At 39.4% G+C, this 22,201-nt stretch overlaps 1 protein-coding gene across 5 annotated transcripts in view; it reads left to right on the forward strand.

Annotated features, from left to right (window-relative positions):
- Phkb (phosphorylase kinase regulatory subunit beta) overlaps positions 1–22,201 on the forward strand; it is a 210,132-nt gene that overhangs the window by 148,614 nt on the left and 39,317 nt on the right. For all 5 annotated transcript variants that reach the window (XM_028893952.2, XM_028893954.2, XM_028893951.2 and 2 more), the window contains 9 exons: positions 8,697–8,752; positions 9,190–9,283; positions 13,770–13,853; positions 14,312–14,416; positions 15,372–15,454; positions 15,883–15,973; positions 18,940–19,001; positions 19,091–19,253; positions 20,253–20,334. In XM_028893952.2, coding sequence (XP_028749785.1) covers positions 8,697–8,752; positions 9,190–9,283; positions 13,770–13,853; positions 14,312–14,416; positions 15,372–15,454; positions 15,883–15,973; positions 18,940–19,001; positions 19,091–19,253; positions 20,253–20,334 — 820 coding nt within the window. The remainder of the gene's footprint in view (positions 1–8,696; positions 8,753–9,189; positions 9,284–13,769; positions 13,854–14,311; positions 14,417–15,371; positions 15,455–15,882; positions 15,974–18,939; positions 19,002–19,090; positions 19,254–20,252; positions 20,335–22,201) is intronic.

Genomic DNA, 22,201 nt, shown 5'->3' on the forward strand with positions numbered 1-22,201 from the left:
GAATTACATCAAAGCTTAGGGCAGTGTTGCAGAAATAAGAATTTAAGTTTTCCATACTATATAGATTATTTAATAGAACCGATTTTTTTATTTAATTGATAAGCTCTAAAAAATTATGTTTTCTAAAAAGCAGATTTAGAAAACAGTGTGTGTTTTACAGGCAGTACTTGAAGTTATCTTAAAACCTCATCCCAAGTGGCTGTTGGTGACACTTGACACCATTCCACCTGTCTCCACCAATGTTACACTTCCCTATAAGCACATATGGCTAATTTTATGTGTCAAGAAGACTAAGACCACAGACTGCACAGATATTTGGAAAATTATCCTGGGTGTTTTTATGAGGGGTTTCTGAATGAAATTAATACTGAAGTCCAAACAGGAAGTCAACCTGACTGCCTCTCCTGTTGTTCTCGACCACTTCCAGCTGTTGAAGGCCTCAACAGAATAAGAACACCCTTCTAAGTAAGGGCAGGGTTCTCCTGGTGGAGATACCTGGAGCATAGGCTGTTTGCTTGCCTTGGGGCTCTTCATGGATAGTGGGTCTTCAGCCTTTGCACTGGGGCTACACCATCACTTCAGATTCCAACTGGAACTGTAGATACTGCCTCCTGAGTCCTGCTGTCTTAGTTAGGTTTCTGTAATAAACATCATGACTAAAAGCAACTTGGGAAGGAAAGGATTTACTTACACTTCCACATCTGAGTCCATAGAGGTGAGAGCTTGTAAGAACCCAGAGGCAGGAAACTCATGCAGAAGCTATGGAGGAAGGCTACTTACTGGATTGCTTCTCGTGACTTGCTCAGCCTGCTTTCTTGTACAACCCAGCGCCACCTACCCAGGAGTGGCACCACCAATAGTGAGCTGGGCCCTCCCATATCATTAATCAAGAAAATGCCTGACAGATTGACTATAGGCCAGCCTTATAGAGGCATTTTCCTCAATTGAGTCTCTGTCTTCCCAAATCACTGTAGCTGTGTCGTCAACTTGATGAAAACCCATCCAGGATAACAGCTTGTCACCAAACCCTGTACACCTTCGAATTTATCCCATTTCCTATCGTGCAAGCTACTTCCTTACAATGATTCTCTTCCCCACTTCTGTCTCTTACCTTGCCCCTCTCCATATGAATGTGCATGTGTGAGTTCTGAATCTCTGGAGAACTCTGTTGAGTATAAAATACAGTAGCAGCAGCACATGATTTGTGAACTATATACTATGACTTCAGCCCTTGATATATAACTTCAGCCAAGTTCCCTTCTACCAATGAGATGTGTGACTTTGGAGAAATTCCATAGTCTCTCTCTCAGTGTCAGTTTCCTAATTTTTAAAACATTGTCATGAGACTATACAACAGAATGCTGAGTAACACATGGCATGTAGCAGGCTCTTGAGACATACTAGCATTTGAAACATTAACATTCTAAAGCCAGAACAGAAGACAAAAATTAGCAGTGAAATAACAAGACGCATCTTATCAGAAAGCTGCACTTTCTGTGAATTACTACTGCACAGCTGTGTATCTTCCCATGCCATCTTGTTGAAAGGGGCCACATTTCCTCCTCAAAGTTGGGGGTGTTGATCTCTTCTCATAATAGTTTTCTCGTGACTCACACAATCCAGTGGTAGTAACGCCTTGAATGAGTTAGGTTGAGTGTTTAGCTCTTAAAAGCAAAATTCACACCTGCTGTTTAATGGGACCACTGTGTAAGCACAACTATTTCCACAGATTTCAGGGCAATAGGTTGGCTTCTCTTAAGTGGTTAAAAATGTGAGATAGTATTAATCAGCATGGGACAGCTATAAAATGGATTACTAAATAAAATGAACATGAAGACATGTTCTATATTCTATGTGGTAACACGAAAAGAACACCATGAAATATAATCATTAAGTGGAAAAAAGCACCAGGAGTATTCTATGTTTCTGTATATTCTCACTTGCTTTATAGGCATGGGCTAACTCTAGAAAGAGGTATAAATAATCATTGGAATTCCCTGTTTGTGAGATGATGATGGTAAACTAGGTGAGTGGCGATGCGATTGTTAGACATTACAGAAAACCTTTTATAACTTAAAAGTTTTGGTGTCTTATGGGTGAATTGTCTATTGAAAAGCATTAGATAAAGGAAAGAATCAGAGAGAGAAAAGTCTGGGGACACACTGCATTACGGTTTCTCTGAACACCCTTGAAACTTATTATACTGTTTATTTATAGTTCCCAGGTGCATATCTTCCCCTGCTACTACTTCGGCCTGATTTGAGTAATTTAAAGCTTGAATTTAGACAGATGTACATGCAATGTCTTAATTAGCATCTCAGATTTTAAGCAAGATGAGTTGCAATTTTAATCTAGGTAGTACCCAGCTGATGGGCAAGGCATTCCATAAATGTTCTTTTATCTACTTAAAAAATGGTTAATATTGTAAACTAATGTTAAATGTATTTGTTATCAAGGTGGAAAATGTAAGAACAAGATGCAGCCTGGTTTTATTTATAGACATGAAAATGTTTAATGAATATTTTCAACTATGGGTTAACAGTAATTATCATGATTAACATGGTTGTTTATAGAAATGTATATATATTTAGATACAATTATTTCCTATTGTTAAAAATAACACTTTTTATATTTGCAAACATTTTTATAAGATTTATTTATTTATTTTATGTATGAGTGTTCTATCTTCATGTATGCATTTATGCCAGAAAAGGGCATCAGATCCCACTAGAGATGGTTGTGAGCCACCATGTGGTTGCTGGGAATTGAACTCAGGACCTCTGGAAGAACAGCCAGTGCTCTTAACTGTTGAGCCATCTCTCCAGCCCCATATTTGCAAACATTTGCTGTGTATGTTTAGGATTCATATATTGCAATCAGGAATACTAAACCTTTATCTTCCAAGCCATCAAATGGATACCAAGTTACTACATCCATTCCTCATGTAAAAAAGGGTCCTTCCAGTCTGTCATTATATAGACCACTCATAAACATTCTATAAGCTGCTAACCCTTCTAGAAATGGCCTAAAGTAGTTGTGATTAGTGCTCAGTAACTTTCGGAACCTGCTTTTGCTAGCAGAGATGGAAAATAACACAACTACTCCAGTGTTTTCGAGCGGTATTTAGAGGATACTGACTCAAAAGAGTCGGGATGTGAATAGATAGGAGAGAATTGCAGTCCTAACATGAAGACAGCAGGCAGAAACTTGAGATGGGCGAAGTGAACTGTGTTTTTTAGAGAAGTGTTCTAATATAAACAGGGAGGAGAAGGTCACATTTAGGCTGTAAAAGTCCTTCTGGAGTTTTAGCTTCATTTGAGAGACATTGGCTGGAGTAGAGAATGGATGTCCCAAACACTACATAGGAATATCCATTTTTTACTCATCATTTTTCTCTTAATTTATTCAACAATTGGCTGCCTCCTTCATGCAAGTTAATGATATAAGAAAAAGGACTTGGCTCTAAAGTACAGAAGACTGATAGAGGGCTGTGTGAAACAAAACACCAAGGAAGCTGCTGGAGTGGCATCAGATGTGTGGTAGAATTAGTGGTCTTGGATTCCAGTGTTAAATGTGTGTGTAGTCATAAATATATACAGAGGATATTTTGTTTTAGTTTTTCTGGGTTTTTTTTTTGTCTTCAGCACTGGAGATTGAGTCTAGGGTCATGTGTTTGCTGAGCAAGTACTCTACCAATTGGCTGTATCCCCAATCCTGAAGTAGACTTTCATTATTTCCAATTATAGATGAGTAAGCAAAGACCGATTGAGATAAAGATGACTTTAGGAGTCACATGAAAAACAATAGGATAAATATCATTTGTATAGTAAATCAAAGTTTGTGAATATTTTACATGATGTCATTTTTAATTTGAACCTCTCCATGTGGTAGACCTAATATTACAGATGAACACTGAATTGAAGGACTTTCCTGGGCATTTTTCAAGCACTAATGGCTATGGAGCAGAGCAGTACACATAAGGTAGTTTCAAGTCCTTGCTCTCAAGGAGTTACTTTCTGCTGTTGAATAACAATAAACAATGTAACACAGTTTTGGGGCTGACAGGACCTTTAAGGTAGACCTGAAGGTAAAGTGGACCGGAGGAGCTGGAGAGTCCTGGGGAAAGTGGGGTTAGCTGTGGAGGAAAGAGAAGACCCAAAGAGGGAGGAATCATGGTTGGACCCATGTGATTAGAAGACATGCATCCAACAAGCTGTAGGAAAGGCATTCTGGGTAAGTGCAGCCACTGCAAAAGTCACATGAACTATGAACCAAAGGCTGAGGGGCCCCCAGCTGGATCAGGCCCTCTGAATAGGTGAGACAGTTGATTGGCTTGATCTGTTTGGGAGGCAACTAGGCAGTGGGACCAAGTCCTGTGCTCATTGCATGAGTTGGCTGTTTGAAACCTGGAACTTATGCAGGGACGCTTGGCTCAATCTGGGAGGAAGGGACTGGACCTGCCTGGACTGAGTCTACCAGGTTGATCGCAGTCCTCGGGGGAGGATTTGTCCTGGAGGAGGTGGGAATGGAGGGTAGGCTGGGGGTAAGGGGAGGGGGTGGGAGGGGGGAGAATAGGGGAACCCATGGCTGATATGTAGAACTGAATGGTATTGTAAAATAAAAAACATATATATATTAAAAAAAAAAAAGTCCTGTGATGGGAGCTCAGCTTCCATGTTCAAGGGGCAGAGAGACCCCAGTGTCACTGGAGCATGGCGGGACAGAAGAGAGAGAATGAGGTGGGCAGGAATGAACTGGAGTGGGAAGGACCTTAAAGCAGTTTGGTTCTTGTCCGACAGGTGACAGGAACCGTTGGAGAGTCTGTGTGGTATTCATGTGGGATGGGGTGGGATGCCAATTATAAAGGATGGATTTCCACTTTTTAAATACCTGTCTTTAGGACGGAGGCTATGAATGGTAGAGTTAAAGTTGGGGTAGATAGACCAGTTAGTTGTCCAAGTACAGGATCATGGAGCCTTTGAGTAGGATGCTGGTGACAGTGTAGATGGAGGGCTGTCACTTGTTGAGGGTATGTGGGGTGGGGGTGGGCAGAGTTAGTGGGACTTATTGTTGAGTTAGCAACACGTTAGAGATGCACACAGCACACTGTCATGGTGTAAGAATAGGCTAGACTGGTTTGACTTTGATTTGGTTGTATAAATATTGAGTTTTTTGTGGTGCTTGGATCAAACACTGGGGCCTCATGCATTCAAGACGTGTGCTCTGCCTCTGAGCTATACCCCAAACCCATGATAAGGTTTTTTAAATGTGCTGACAATTTTTTTAGTCATTATTGATCATGGGGCTTAAAGAGGGAAAAAGGGAACCATATTTTTTTGACCAGAGAGAATTCATACGGTGAGCTTCATGTGAATAAAGAATGCTTTGAGGATATGTGGAATTAAAGTTGGCCATGAATACATCTGGTTTTGTCAGTAAGGTTCCTGGTAGGTGATCAAGACTATGACTGAAGGTGACAAGCCGGGACTTCTGAGACTGATTTGCTCAGTCTCCACATTCGCCCTTTCTGTGGTCTTGTAAGGCAGGACAAGTGAATGGTTAGGGCCCAGAGTCCGGGGCCAGACTGCTTGGCTCTGAATTCTAGTTTTGATGTTCACTAGCTTTGTGTTCTTGGATATAAGTTGGCTAAGGTTTCTGGGCCTCATTATTTTCTTATCTTTAAGGTAGGAATAATAGTTTGTTAAGCACTTAAATGGTTCTTATACACAAAGTGGTATTTTAAGTATTAGCTGATGTTATTTTTCAGTTCAGAAAACTGCTGTAGAAATTGGATTTAAAGGGTGAAGTATCAAAGATGACTCTGAGGCACTGAGAGACAGTGACCAATTAAATAATTGTAATAAAAGCTATTTGGAATGAGGGTTGGGTTAATGGAGAGTCACGTTTTAAAACTCACTTTAGAAAGAACCTGGAGAAAAACATCCCTAAAACAAGTAAGTTGTGGGAACTGGAACTAAAAAGCAAGTTGAAAACTAGAAATCACAGAAAGACCTGCTTAGAGATAATAATTGGAGGCTTCAGAGTGAATGAGGCTTGTGGAGAATGGAAAGGAATGGAATGAATGCTCACAAATTCTAAAGGACCTCGGTATGTGGGCCATCCATCCCTGAAGGCAGAGCACAGGCAGGGAGCAGAAGAGAAGGAGGAAAAGTGCCTGGGTCTGCTCAGCTGCTGAAACAGAGCACCATGAACTGGGCATCTCTTGAACAACACGTTCTCACAGTGCTGGACGCTGCCGCAGCTCTCAGGGCCCTGAGTGGGCAGACTCGGTATCTAGTGTGGACTTACTTTTCGGTTAAAGTCTCACTTCAGAGTTAAAATTTCAGCATCTGAATTTGAAGGGGAAGGAGACAGACATTCATACTATTGTACTAAGGAAGATGGCAATAATCTTTTGAAACACTTTAAAATGTGTTAGGGAAGAACTAGCCATATGTAATTTGATAATGGCTGATATACCAGAGTGATGTAGATTTTTCAACTCACCAAAGAGGATCAGCTGTCCTAGGATAGGCGTAAAAATAACGGAGGACAGCTGTAGCAGTAGTGCCCTCTTGGTGACTGTCTTGTACGTCAAGGAAGTGAAGCACTTCGCTTTCTCCCAAAAGCCTTAGCAGTTCTCTGAAGTAAGAACAAATCTTCCACAGAAGCAAAAAAATTAGAAACTATCCATGTGCCTATTAAAGTAAGCATTCCTTAAGTAAAGTATGGTCTGTCTGTATAATGTAATATACTCTGGAGATAGTTTTTCCTAACAAGGTAGCTCTACTGTAATAACATGCCAGGAAAGATTGTATGTTATCATAGACATACGTCACAGCCTGCAGTTCCCCAGCTCTCCCAGTGGACTCTGAGCTCCTCAAGGAGAGACACAGCTCTATTAGCCGAAATAGGGTCTAATGTGGAGCCTTGTGTATTGATACGTGCTTGGTCAAGTAAGTGAATAAATGATGGGAAAGGGAGAATAGTGGTACCACAAGGCTGGCCAGAGAGGAAGGGGAGAGAGAGGAACTTTGGAAGTTGAAAATATTATATTATTAGAGAGAATATCACTCAGGAAGTGCTAATTACCTTACCTTCTGATAAAGAAGTTATCAGAGCAAATTTGCAATCTTTAGATAATAATTGATTTTAAAATATGGTTCTGACTTTGACAGTGAAAGGCATGGAGTTGTGGTGGGACTACCCCTGGTGACTGCTTTCTGCGGCTGGAGTGGGCTGAGGGGGTGTAGTGCTGCAGTTGCAGACCCCACCCCCCATCTGGTAGATGACTGACTCAGAACTCTGTGATAGGCTGGTTTTCTGTACTGTTAAGATTTCCCAGTCATCTAATGAGCCTAACTAGGTACTTACTCATTTTGATTCAAGCTATATATATGGCTGGTTTTGCTCTAAACACATACAAGTGGCAACAGTGTGACTCCAATCCCACCTGTGATTCTGAAAGAAGATAGCAGCTCACCAGTCAGAGGCTGTAGCTGCTTCATTGTTGATGTCTGTATTGGAGTGTATTTTTTGACTTACTGTTTACTAAGAAACCCATAAACGTCTTTGTCCTGGAGACAAATTAATTACTAGGTCTCATCAGCTTAGTGGTTTTATTTGTTGTTAGAAATCTTGATGAGACTCTGAATAACTTTTCTCATTGTTTTGAGAAACAGTCATTTGCAAGGTCTTACCAAGTATCAGTTTATAACCTTGTAAGGTGTGTTTGATTTTGCTGGGTTGTTAAGTCATATTTCTCTTATACATTTACTTAAATCAAATGACAGTCTGCCTGTAATGTCATTTTCATGATGATTCTGGGAACTCTTCTATTGATTTTATGATATTTACTGCTAATATAAGTATTCCAGTATTTCTTACCTGCAATCCCATAGAAACCGGTGGTAAATCAAAGGCTTTACCGCATGCTATTGGGACTGCTGGATTTGTTACTGGGAAGTGGTTATAGTTGATCGGTACTTTCAGCGTGCCCTAATATGGATAATTTATACAGGCTCGAAATGGGTTCATTTTTAGCATATATATTAATTATATATGTATAATATATATCATAGTGATTCTTCCTACAAGACTAGCAAATACCCAATGCTATCTTTGATTGGAACTACTTAATCTAGCAGTTAATATTGAATGAACATAATGCTTATTATATAGACAAATATGTAGGAACTATATATTAGAAAAAAAGATAATTTGAAATATATAAAGTACCAAAAGAAAATTGGCTAACAGCAAAGGGAATAACCTTATATATGGTTAAGATGTCAAATGAACAGTTTTAACTCACAGTCATTTTTTATGGGGAGCACATAAATTGAGCTTTTTATTTTTAGTTCCTCCTCTTCCCTTCAGAGTTAAATGATGGAAAATTACTCTCAGTTCCTAAACTACTCTTATGCATCATTCAAAAAAGCCCTGACAAGCTAGCCTCTCTAGTAGTGGTGAGATTTATGACTTTCCCTTCCTGGTGTTCTAGTACTCTGTCTACACCATCAAATTGATTAGTAGGCAGTGATGGGCAGGAAAAGAAAGGCAGCTCTTAGACCCAACTGGTGTCCGTCACTTTAATGAACTGCTTGGGGGTAGTTAATATCGTCCGCGAGTCTCATTACAGCTGGCCATGACCAAATCTTTTTCAATGCTTCTCCTTCCTCTTTTCTGCCTTGCAGGGTCCACTGGAAAACGACTTGGTGGTTCATGTAGCACTTGTAGCAGAAAGCCAACGGTATGAGGTGCAGATGAGAGCGAAGGGAGGGATGGCTGCTTTAGGTTTGTCATATTGAGAATGGTGATGGAAACCAACCTTGGCAGTGTCAAGCATGTCATCAGCGTGACCTTAAGTGTCACACAACATACTTTTCATGTTTAAATGTAAATGTGAACGTGAGAAATTAGTGTCCACACATTACAGATGTTACCAAATCATTGCCTGTCTTCCTGACTGCCCCCAAAGCTCCTGATACTTTGGGGAAGAAGCTGTTGAGGCCTTCGGATTCCAGTGTACATGGTGTATTGCAGATAGTAACCAATTTACCTTATGTTCCAAGTTAGCATTGTGTGTTCCCTTTACCTCCTTCATTCACATTTCCTGAACTATAAATGCAACATCTAAAAATAGCTCTCTTCCTTCCTCTCCACCTCATCTCTCTGTTCTCTGTTTAGCCTTCAAGTTTTTCTCAATACGTATGGAATTCAAACTCAAACTCCTCAGCAGGTGGAACCTATTCAGATCTGGCCTCAGCAGGAGCTTGTAAAAGTAAGTAATTCTGTGACTTTACTTTCTCCCTTGTGCAGAGGTATTGGAACAAAATTGTTGGACTTAATTCAAAGGCAGGATGCATAGTTAATTTAAATCCTGATAGAAGATCATTATCTTAAAGTTGATAATTAAGTTAGCAGGTCCACTTTATCATATTTTTACTTAATAAAATCCTTCATTGTATATATTTCTACATTATATTCATGAGTCATGTTGATTTCTTTTCCTGGTAAAATCAGTTACTAGACTTGACTAAGCACTTTAAATAACAAATCAGTATCAATTTTACTTGTCATGTGTAATATCATTTATACTTTTATTTTCCCTCATATTACCTTAAAACCTCAGTTTTAACTTTTTTTTTTTTTTATAATTGCTGCCCCCTGCCCGTTTCATTCTTACATGTTTGGTTTGTTGCATCTAAAGAAAGTGAATGATAATATCTGGCTTTGACATAGTTACATGCCTATTTGGGGTGTCTGAAGATGGGTACAGAGGAGGCTGTGTTTGGGGGTGTGTAGCTGGAGTTTTCCTGGTCCTGCCTGGCCCAGTCAGGACAAATCTCTCTCACCCACCAGTCCTGCAGCCACTCAGACCCAACCAAATAAATACACAGACAGATGCTTATATTATTTAAACTGTTTGGCCTAAGGGCTCAGGCTTCTAGCTATCTAGTTCTTATATCTTAAATTAACCCATTTCTATAAATCTATGCCTTGCCACATGGCTCGTGGCTTACCAGTATCTTACATGTTGGTACACATGGCGGCGGCTGGCATGGTCTCCTGACTCAGCCTTCCTATTCCCAGAATTCTCTTCTCTGCTTGTCCCATCTATACTTCCTGCCTAGCTACTGGCCAATCAGCATTTTATTTATACAGAGCGATATCCACAGCACTTAATATGGTGATATTTTATTTGTGCTGAAATGTGTTTTTATTTGTATGTTAATAAATAAAGTTACCTGGGGGTCAGAGCTAATAGCAAGCCCTAGCAGAAGTCTGGCAGTGGTAGCACATGCCCTTAATCCCAATCTCATGACAGGCAGATCTCTGTGTGTTCAAGGATACCACCAACATGGAGACACACGCCTTGAATCTCAATACCAACCTTAAAAGACGTGAAGGTCTGTATAGATAGACAGTGACGAGGAGGTCATGTGGTTGGGTTTACAACCAATAAAAAGACAAAACAAAAAGTCAGTAAAAAAACAAACACAAAAAAAGTAGGTCCTCTTTCTCAGAGGAAGGACAACAGTGGCAGCAAAGGGTAAAAAGGGGTTTTTAGTATCAGCTCTCAGCTACTGCTCTGACCTCTTGAGCTTTTAACTCTGCATTTGGCTCTGTGTTTCTTATTTAATAAGACTGTTACATCTACAGGGGTGCTCTTACTTGTTGGAGATAGGAACTTGTCAACTCCATTTGTTACTTATAAATGCATTTTATTCATTAATTGGTTTCAAAAATCCAGAAACAAGCTACCCACTGCCTGACAGAAGTGTTTATAATAATACCTCTCAAGTTAATCACGGTTAAATTGATATCAATGATAGAAGTCATGTCCTTGACTGTTACTAAAGAATGAAGGCTGAAAGAAGTGAGGTGCATGTTATATGGGACAATGCAGGGGCACATAGTCTGTGCTCATCAGACTTGGCTTGCCAATAATACAGCACAAACGGAAACTTGGGTTTTGGGCACCAAAAGTACTGCTTCTTAGAGAATCCTTACACTCCTTTAAAGCATAGGCCTTTGGCCAGTGAGATGGCTCTGGAGCGTAGGAGTACTACCACAGTGCCAGGTCTTGCTTAGATCTCCAGAACCCACATTGAGCAAGGAAAGAACTGACTCCTACAGTTTGCCTTCACACACATGCTATGGCACAAGTATACCCATACAATAAATAAGTTTAAATGTGTTCTTTTTTTTTAATTTACATCCCTTCTTTTTCCATCTACTCACCACACAGTAGAAAGATAAAGTTAAAAAATAAAAGGATTCTTTTGTTTCTTTGTTTAGTATTTTTTTTATTTATTTAAAATTTTTTTCATTTTACATACTAACTCCTGTTTCCTCCCCTTCCCTCCGTCCCCTTCCCCCACCTCTCCCCCACTCCTATTCCCTCCTCATAGGGGCTAAGTCCTCCCTTGGGTAGTCAACACAAGCTAGCATACCAAGTTAAAGCATGACCAATCATCCCCCCCCCCCCATCACATCCGAGTAAAGCATCACACCATAGAGAATGGGCTCTAAAAAGCCAGTTCATGTACCTGGGATTAAGTTCTGGTCTCATTGCCAGGGGACCCACAAACACATCAAGCCATGCAACTGTCACCCACATTCAGAGGGTCTAGTGTGGTCTCATGTAGGCTCCCCAGCTGTCAGTCCAGAGTCCATGAGCTCCCACTAGCATGAGTCACCTATCTGTGTGGTTTTTCCCATCATGATCCTGATCCCCCCTCCCTTGCTCCTGTAATCAATCCCTCCTCCCTTTCTTCAACTGAACTCCAGGAGCTTGGCCAAGAGCTTGCTTGACTGTGGGTCTCTGAATCTGTTTCCATCAGTCACTGGATGTCGGTTCTATGATGACCATTAGGTAGACACCAATCTGAGTACAGGGGAAGGCTCTAGTAGTTCAAGCACCGTGTCCACCATTGCTAGGAGTCTTAGCTGGGGACATCCTTGTGAGGTCCTGGGGATTCCCCTAGCTCCAGATTTCTCCCCATTCCCTTAATGGCCTGCTCTCTTTCATTGTTCTTCCTCTCCATCCTTCCAACTCAGCCATCTCGAACCCTCATGTTCTCATCTCCCATCCCCTCCCTTCTACTCTCCCCTACCAGTTTACCCAGGAGACCGTAACCTTTTCCCTTCCTGGAGTGATCCTCTTAGGGTGTCCCTCTTAGGGTCCTCCTCTTTACCTAGTGTCTCTGGGGTTGTGGATTGTAGCCTGGTTAGTCCTTGATAAGTATGGCTTCAAAGCAAATTAACCTAAAGCTTGTTTTTCAAGTCTAATTAATATAAGCACATTTTTAATGATAGGTAGATAATTTTCTAACAGATGACATGCAATTCATATGTAAAAGGATAGTCAGCATAGATTAAAAGTTACTTGAATGTGGCTTTTATCTATTCATCAGCAAACATCTGGAATATGCAAAGCACCGAGTGTCACTTAAATGACCTCTGAGTCTAGTGGTATGTATGACATTTAAAAAAACCAGTTAATTGTAGTTCACACTGATAACAGCTACAATAGGTATTTGTACAAAATGCTATGGGCTCACAGAGGCAGTAGAAGACATTCTATTACACAGTATCTGAAGCATGTCCTCATTTACATTTTATCATTTTAAAATGGTGTCAGCAAGGGATTTATACCTTGGTGGTGGGATATGGCTTAAGACAAATTTATGACCAACAGCCCAGCTTCCCTGTGCTTGTGTCAAGATGGAAGAGTATTTGTTGATTGTGTCTACAGCCTGTATTCCAAACCAGCTGCTCTGTGGGCTTCCTCCCCTAAGATACATTGTTTAGCATTATATATACAGTCTTTTTGGTCAAACAAGTCTAAGAAATTACCTTGTAGATACAATTACATACTGTCCAAAGATATTACTTAAAATGTTTTTTAAATAACAAAAAATTGAGAGCTAACTTCATTGGGGTGGAGTCTACATAGGTAAAGGGGCTTCCTTGGTTGGATGTTTTTAACTCATAGCAATTCCAATGATGGATGTTCTACTATGGCACCTTCCTGTCCCCTAGTGCCTCTGTTTGACATCTTGTCTGGAACACAGCCATAATAAGCTCAATGACTGTGACATCAAGAAGACTGTATATCATAGGAACCATTTATATAAATGTGTACCCATTGATCCATATGTATATCGTGGATATACATTTAACCTGTGTCCTTTAAGATTCTCTTGATGCTTCTTTGGACTTATACAATAACTTACACACCCCTTTCAAAATATATCAGAGTCAAATAATTGTTGCATAAGGTATGAAAATAAACAAAGAACCAAGACTTCTAACAATGGTTGGAAAAAAAAAAAAAAAAAAAAAAACATTTTGGGTTGGAGTACTTTGAAATTCATGTAATCAGGAAACAAATCAGTAAAAATGATTCTATTTTCATAAAATGTACTTGAAAGTAAAAAGTCGATAGAAGATATATGGCCCTGATTTTTTTTTAACTTTAAGTGGATATATTTCTTTTGTTTTTGTAATGACAAGGAAAGCATTTGTCTCTTTTAAATTGCTTTATGAATCAAAACCATGTAGGTTGTACACTTCCACCAATACAATAACAGTGTCACATTTTAGAACGTTGCTAAAGTGAATCTAAAATTTTGCTCTCAAAAACTCAGTTATCCAAAATCCACCATTCTTTGGCTAGTTTGTTGATCCTAGATGGAGCCTTGGCATCACCTTTTACTCTAGAAATATCATTAGTAAGCCAAGGGACTTGTATCTTGCAGGCTTATTTCCATCTGGGTATCAATGAAAAGCTAGGACTGTCCGGAAGGCCAGATAGGCCCATTGGCTGCCTTGGTACATCAAAGGTGAGTGTGTGCTTTGCTCATGGAGTAGCTTTGGGTAGTAATTCTGCATGCTGAAGTCATGCTTGGCCTCTGGCCATCCCTTGTCACATTTCATTATGTGCTTGAGGCAGTTATTTGAATTATTTCTGCACATAAATCTTATTGTGTCTCATATTACTGAAGCATTCTGGGAATAAATGAACATCTCATTGCAAGTTATTTCTAAGCTTTGTAAAACATTTATAATAATATTTACTCAAGTGTAGGATTTTTCATCCTTATTAGGAATGTTCTACTTTAAGTTTACTGTCATACTGACTCAAGCAAAAAAAAAAAAAACTTTAAAATTAATACTTTATGGATTTTGTAAGCTATTACTTTGCCTATTCAGAAATAAGTATTACTATTAATTGTTGTTGAGACTTAGGATACTATACCTTTGTGATGTGTATCTATTTGCTTTCTATTTCCTCTTGCAGATTTATCGCATTCTAGGAAAGACTGTGGTTTGTTATCCCATCATCTTTGACCTGAGTGATTTCTATATGTCTCAGGACGTTCTGCTGCTGATAGATGACATAAAGGTAGCTCCGAAAAGAGATGATTTTGTTCACACTGATTTGTGTCAAGTGTTGTTAAATGGAGAGTTCCTGGGTGTCTGTGACACTGTGCAACATTGAGTAAAGCAGCGCCTTGGTAGAGTTTGAGATTCTGACCATGCTAAAATAAAATCATACTTTTCTAGAAATAGAAAAGATATAGTTTAAAACTGAGCTTCTGTGATACTAGTAGTCCATCTCTTTTTGAGCAAAAATTGAATTAGCAGAATAATTTGATTCGTGAAGACTGCCCAGTAGGACTTCGGACTAACCCATAATTGTATGGGTTAAGCTGTGCTCCACTCCACTCTGTGTGTAGAGCAGAGAGGCTTAGAACCATAGTCACAACCTGGGCCAGACTACATCTGATGAAGTTTTGACTCGCTTATTAACTGGGCAGGTCACTTAGCTCCTGTGCCCCTCTTGTTTCAGCTGTAAAAGCAGATAATAAAAGGACTGTTCTGAGGCACTGATGAATTAATACATGTAAAACACTCAAGCAGTGATGAGCACGTGGTGAAAAGTTCTGTGGTGGTGGTGATGAGAATACATATTTACTCCAAGTGCTCTCTACACGAAACTGCTGGTTTCCACAGGTCCAGTTCAGTCTCTTCTGTCTCTTGGCACTGATCTGTAGTGAAAGGTAGTGACAGTCTTCTGGAGATAATGTTTTCTCAGTTCGTTCATGAGCTGTACTTTTATAGGGAGAGAAAAACATGAAAGGAGGGGGTAAAAACAAAGTGAGTAAGTCAGAGCCTCAAAACATAGAGTAAAATGTAACATGAAAATGATTCTGCACTTCTGAGCAGCCTAAATTATCCAGGGTTTGATTATCAACTATTACAAGTGTCATGGGCTCTTTGCCTCCCAGTTAATGACCCTGAGTAACCTCAGATAATAATACTCCATGACATCCTACCTCCATCTAATTTTTTGATAGAATGCACTACAGTTCATTAAGCAATACTGGAAAATGCACGGACGCCCACTTTTCCTTGTCCTCATCCGGGAAGACAACATAAGGTAGGATGATGGGGAAGTAGACTGTGGGGCTGGAGAGATGGCTCCGCGGTTAAAAAGCTATACAGTTCTTGCAGGGGACCTGAACTGAGTTCAGTTCCCAGCACTCCTGCCAGGTGGTCCTCAACAACCTTTGACTCTAGCTCCAGAGAGTCTTATGCTCTCCTCTGGCCTCTGTGGGTTGCATTCACACATACACACCCCCACACAGTCACACACATCATATAACTAAAAGTAAAATACCTATGCTTCTAGAAAGTAAGCTTCACTTGCCTTCTGTCTATTAACACAGAACATTTGAAAACAGAGCCTCCTGGTATTTTTGTATTCTTAGCATGTTGCAAGCTCTCGCACATATATAGCAAATATTTGATTGTTACTTTCCCATTCTATTGTTAATAAACTTGTTTTGTTTATCTGCTTTATTCTAGAGGTAGCAGATTCAACCCCATATTAGACATGCTGGCAGCCTTTAAAAAGGGAGTAATTGGAGGAGTCAAAGTTCATGTTGATCGTCTACAGGTAGCCTTCTAAACATCAGCATGTTGCTGGTTCTGGATAGCTCATCTCCGGGCAGCCATGTTTCTCTCTGTGTTTAACAAGTTTTATTCTGTGCTTTTCTTCCTGCTCTGTTGTCATCCCCTCAGTTTACCCAGTTGTACCAGTCAGGTGCTTGAACAGTGGCTGTTTCCCAAGCAGAATTTTAGACTCTGGTAGCTTAACTTCATTTTGGTATTTGAGGAAACAAGTTCATGGTGGACAGGTGACTGGCTTATTAACCTTGGGCTTTTACAGGCACTTGGGTCACGTGCTGTTTTGCTTCCGAGCTACAGCATCCAACCAGGAGGAATCGTTGTTCCATTCAAGCACCACAGCATGCCCACTCAATTTCTGAACAGAAGCACCCATAGTTCTCCAGCTTGAGCACTCTCGCCTCCTTTTATGCATCCTTTTCCAGAAAAATCAAGTATTTTTAACTAGTTTAATACCCTCTAATACCAAGTGGTGTTTTCAGTTTGAAACCTGCAGAGTATTAATCTATAGAAATTTGGCATTAGCCAGTTAACTTAAGGTAAATGTTTACTTTATGAACAGAAATATCCAATAAGGATAAGTAGGCTATATAAATATAAAATGTTAAATAAAAGTTTCATTTGTGTACTTTCAATACTGTTATTGGCTTTAAGAATTTGGTAGGGTTTTTTTGTTTTTGTTTTTGTTTTTTTTTACTGTTTTTCAAACCCTACATGATAATCACTTACTAAACCCTGTTGTCTGTACCTTCAGAGTGTATCCAGGCTCTAACTCGCTTCTCCTAGTGTTGACACCGTGATGCAAACTATCATTGTCCCTCACTAGATTTTCTGTCATCTCCTGAATTGTACTATAGAAAACTAGCTTTGTTATACTCACCTATAACTGGCAGTCACATGGGTTGTAAACCTCTGGTGACTTCTTGTCTCACACACACAAAAGTGGAAACCAGAGTCCTGAAGAGGGTTCATGTGATCCGTAAATTCTGCACCTGCATCATGGGCATGGCTTTTTACCAACTTCCCCGCCGCTCTATTCAGCCATGCTGTCTTCTTTATTGCTTCTCAAATTCACCATGCGTGTTCCTGCCCTGGGACCTTTGCACTTGATAGTCCTCCTTCGGCCTGAGCGTGGACTACAGTCCTCCTCCCAGTGTCTAGTTTACATGTTATCTTCTTAGAGAACTTTCCAGGTCATGTACATACAATGGCTAACCTGCCTCCTCAAATTCCTCTGCCCTGGTACCCCATCCTCCTACTGTCCTTATTTCTACTCAGCACTTATTTTTCTGCTTTGCACTTACATTATCTGGTGTATACTAAGTTTATAGTCTCCATCTCATAGACATACTCATAAGGTCAGTGGCTTAGTTTGGGTTTTTATTGCTGTGAAGAGACACCATGACCATGGCTACTCTTACAAAGAAAACGTTTAATCAGAGTGGCTCGTTTACAGGTTCCGAGATTCAATCCATTATCATCATGATGGGTAGATGGTCATGGCAGTGTGCAGGCAGACGTGGTACTGAAGCTGAAAGTACTACATCTTGCAGGCAACAGGAAGTCAACTGACTGTCACACTGAGAGAAGCTTGAGCAAAAGAGACCTCAAAGCCCGCCCCCACAGTGGTACACTTTCTCCAACAAGGCCACACCTCCTAATAGTGCCACTCCCTTTAGGGGTCATTTTTTTTTTTTGAACCACCATAGTCAGCTTCAAGGGAGCAAAGATTTCATATATTTTTTCATACTAATCCTTAGCACCTAATACAATGCTTGCATATGGCCCATTAAAATTTGTCTAACAAATTACTTTACCAAAGAACAAGATGTATAGCTATGAGCTCATATGTTAAGAAACACCATTCAACAATTCCAGACAAAGACCATGCCCTTAGAAAGTTCAAAATCTAAGAGCAGTCTACTTATAGTTGGACAATGTTAAAATGTACACAGAGGTTGCACATTTGGCTTTCTTATCCTTATCTACAGGAAGATTTGTGTGCCTATATTGTATGTCCTTCCTGCATCTGTGTGTATTCATGAATGTTCCTCTTTCATCATTTCCACTAGAGAAATGATGGGTTCATTTGCCCCCAAAAGCAATATCTCCTTCCCACTGCTTTTTCATATTTGAATCAAACTAGGATAAAATGGTATTTGTAAGGTGATCTTAATAGGGATACTTAATTAAAAAATACCCTTCAGCTTATTTTCTGACAGTAGTATAGATTATTAAAAGTGATAAGTAATGCTAAAAACCATTATATATAATCATCTATTCATACTACTCACCATGATACATTGACAAGTAAAAAATGTGTTTGAGATTAGACTCATTTATAATATAGACCAACTTATAATTGAGAAGTAATAAAATAGAAAATGACCAAGTATAGGTTGCCACATGCCAGAATTCAGAGAAGCAATCGCTTAGTTAATCATTACCTTCATGATCCTGTAAAAGGGAGAGTTGATTATTACATCACTGTATGGGCCTGAAATATATTGCAATATCAGAATCCAGGGTATAATTTTCTATTGCCTTTCCTCAAAACAATTTAGAACTTCATTTTCTAGATGTTTAATAAATGCTGAAGTAGTTTAGTACCTACTTTAAAATAAAGCATATAAAGATGGAGGTTTAAACAATCAGTGGAGACTCTGGGCTCAATCTCCAGCACTGTAATAAATGAATAAATGCTTAAAATTCAGGTAACAGGGAGGCCATCTCATGGTGGCTTCCCTATTTAATATGACTCATGCACTTGCTTGTTTAGTGTATTCAGTCTATTTATCGATGTTTGTGTTCTGTTTTCATTTGTTACATATAGAGATCTCTGAATTTAGGAAATCACTTCAGAATCATGTTTAAGTACGCTTCAGCATTGCTTATAGAACGTATGCACAGAGTGTAGTTTGACAGATGTAAACATTTTCAATCATCACATTTCAGACACTGATATCTGGAGCTGTGGTAGAGCAGCTTGACTTCCTACGAATTAGTGACACAGAAAAGTAAGTTCCCTTGAGTTACTTGGTTTTTGGAATTTCTTGTGATTATAGTAAGAAGTGGGAAATATGAAATGTTTTCTTTTGATTTCCAGACTTCCAGAATTTAAGAGCTTTGAAGAACTAGAATTTCCCAAGCATTCAAAAGTCAAACGGCAGAGCAGTACTGTAGATGCTCCTGAGCTGAACCCGGAACCAGACATCACCATTTCCGAGTGGAGAAACAAACCCACCCATGAAATCCTCCAGAAGCTGAATGTGAGCAAGATATAATCATACCTGCCAGAACAGAACCTCCCAGTCAGGCCGTGTGTCTCTTTGTCCTCTGAGAGAAACAGGTGGCTGATCTGTACCCAGGGCAAGCAGTGAAAAGTTGTCCTATTGGGCCAGAGTCAATGTGGATGCATGAAAGAGTGCAGACGAATAGGCTTTCTCGGATTGGAGTTGGCTGAGTCAGTGATGGCAGCCTATGGGTTCTTCATAGCCTGCTTTCGGTGCTCTTTTCTCTCTCAGCTCCATCCATACCTCTCCTGTCCCAGAGTCTAGCTCCAATAAGTGCTTTGTCTCCCCTCTCTCTGAGGAACATAGTCCTCTTTCTGTACCCACATGAGTGTTTTAGCAATTTATTAATCTCTCTTGAGATTATTCACACTTATAAAAAGAAATGAAACCTTACTGGTAGAGCTATAAACACTGGGTCTTGTTGGGTCACACAGATTTGAGCATGTAGACTAGATTCTTTCCTTCCAATCATGGCTAGCTTCTTATTAATCCATATAAGCAAAAATACCCCATAGCAGTCACAAAAAACATACACAGTGTTCTGAAATATAAATATTCTCTGTGTGTCCCTTTCTGTCATATGTTTCTCCATACACCATGGTAGTAGTAGCGTGGTCTCCCATTTATAAGTAAGTAAAATCAGAAAGAGAGTGACTTGGCCAAGTATCAGATAGTGGTGCATTAATATTTGTACACTGTAGAATCTGTTCACCAATTGTTTCGTTTACTGGAATATTTGATCATTAAATCCTGCTGTAGCCAGAACCTGGCCTGTGTACCCTCCGCCTTCAAGGCATCTCAGACCAACAGGTCTGTAATGTCATCTTATATTTATTATATCAATGACATCTTATCTTTCTTTACTTCCATATCAGGCTATTCCCTCTCTGCTGTGTGTGGTTTTATTATTAGTTAAATCCTATGGTTACTGATACTCATTTCATCCCAGTTCCTTATGCCAATTGATGTTTTCAGGACTGCAGTTGTCTGGCTGGTCAAACCATCCTGCTGGGTATACTGCTCAAAAGAGAGGGCCCTAACTTCATCACAATGGAAGGTAAGAGTAAATGAGCAGGGACATATGTATAAGAGGACCTCTATTTATAAGATAATATAAGAGGAATTTCTATCAAACATGCATAAAAATGCCCACTGTTCTAAGTTATTTCCTCTTCCATTAAATCTTCACCCCTTTAAATGGAAGGCATTCCTTCACCCTCTAGTGCAGTCCACTCGGATATGACTCCCATGTAGTAGCTTGCTTCTGTGCTTGATGTTCCTAAAGCCTGAATTCTGCCTGTGACTGTGAACTTCTGAGCACCCTACAGTTGCTTATTGACATTGCTGTTTCCCATTTTATTTCCTGCAATTTTTCGAGAATAGTATTGAATAGCTACATTTATGAAAATTGGCTTCTTCATGGTTTGTAGTAGCCATTTGGAACAGAATATGGCACTTAATAGAATTTTGCTCTTAAGGTAATCAATAGAAAAATAACTCATTTCTAATTGTGTCTGTGTCCACTCTGCCCTGAGGAGGAGACTCAGTTATCCTTGAAGTCCACATTTGTATGTTAGGTTGCTGCTGTGAGGAATCCTTAAGTTCTATATCGTGATCTGTTTCTGGCATTTTATGGTACAGAATATTATAGGATATGTTGAAAAATGTTTAATTTCTAGTCATGGGATTTTTGGGTTTGTCTCAAAACGCTGTTCAGGGGTACATGTTAATTTGGCTAAAGTGGAAGGGTCCTAAATGCCACTGTTACACTAATAGTCACAGTTCTGGTAATGAACTAAACTCACTTAGGTAAAGCCTCCCTAATTTCTGCATTATTGCACAGTCACAGTTCTCCAGTATTATGAAGCAGATTTCAAACAAAATCTTTTTTTTTTTAAGTCTTAATACTAAGTATTAGCAGAATCTTAACTGTATTAAGGACAGTCATTGACATCCAACCTTCAGTTAAACCAAAAGGAAGTAAGATATTTTTAAGTTAAAATTAAAAAAGAATTCAACATATTACTAGGAATCTAGAATTTTAAATAATTATTTTAACAATGTTTAAATCTTTCCAATCATTAAAATATTATACAATAAAATACTGGGAGTTATTTTGGGGATTTTATTTATTTTTAGTTATTTATTACTGGGAAATATTTTCAAAGAATTTTTTTTATAAACTTGAAAATAAAAGTCTTTTACTTAGATATTTGAAAGACTTTAGTATTGCTTTTTTATTGTTTTTATTTTGCAGCACTGGGAGTTGAATCTCAGCCTTGTGCATGCTAGGCAGATGCTCTGCACTGAGCTGCATCTCTAGCCCTGTTATTGCTCTTTCTGAGGCGGCCTCACTAGCTTGTGCACACTGCCTGTCATTGACCCTCTCCGTGGTCCAGGCAAGCTCTGCCCTTGCAGTCCTCCAGCCTCCGCTGAGCGGCTTGGAATACAGCCTGCATCACCAAGCCAGTGTTGGCAGCAGCATCTCATTTAAGACTGTAAAAATGAGTGATAGGAAATTTTAAAGATCTTTTTCCTTATCCTTACTAACTTTTGGAGTTCAATTCTGTCACATTGTTTCTTATTGACAAAACCAGTCCAGAGTGCTGAGCACATGTGAGCCATGGCCAAAGTGTGAGTCCTGAGGGGTGTGGGGCTGACCACATGTGGGTCTTGGTCAAGTGTGAATCCCAGGGGATGTGTTGACCACATGTGAGTCGTGGCCTAAGTGTGCATCTTTGGGGTTTTTGTTGGATGATCACAGCTCCACATACTGAACAGTAACCCTTCACTGAAAAAATAGGTATAGACCCAGTTACCTAATTATTTTACTATGTTCTGTTTTCTGTAGAAAGTTAAAATAATACTTGTATTTGCTTAAAAGTTTAGATTACATATTAGTTAAGAAAACAATAGAATTTTGA

The sequence above is a fragment of the Peromyscus leucopus genome, chromosome 5, assembly GCF_004664715.2.
Source record: "Peromyscus leucopus breed LL Stock chromosome 5, UCI_PerLeu_2.1, whole genome shotgun sequence".
NCBI classification, from domain to species: Eukaryota; Metazoa; Chordata; class Mammalia; order Rodentia; family Cricetidae; genus Peromyscus; species Peromyscus leucopus.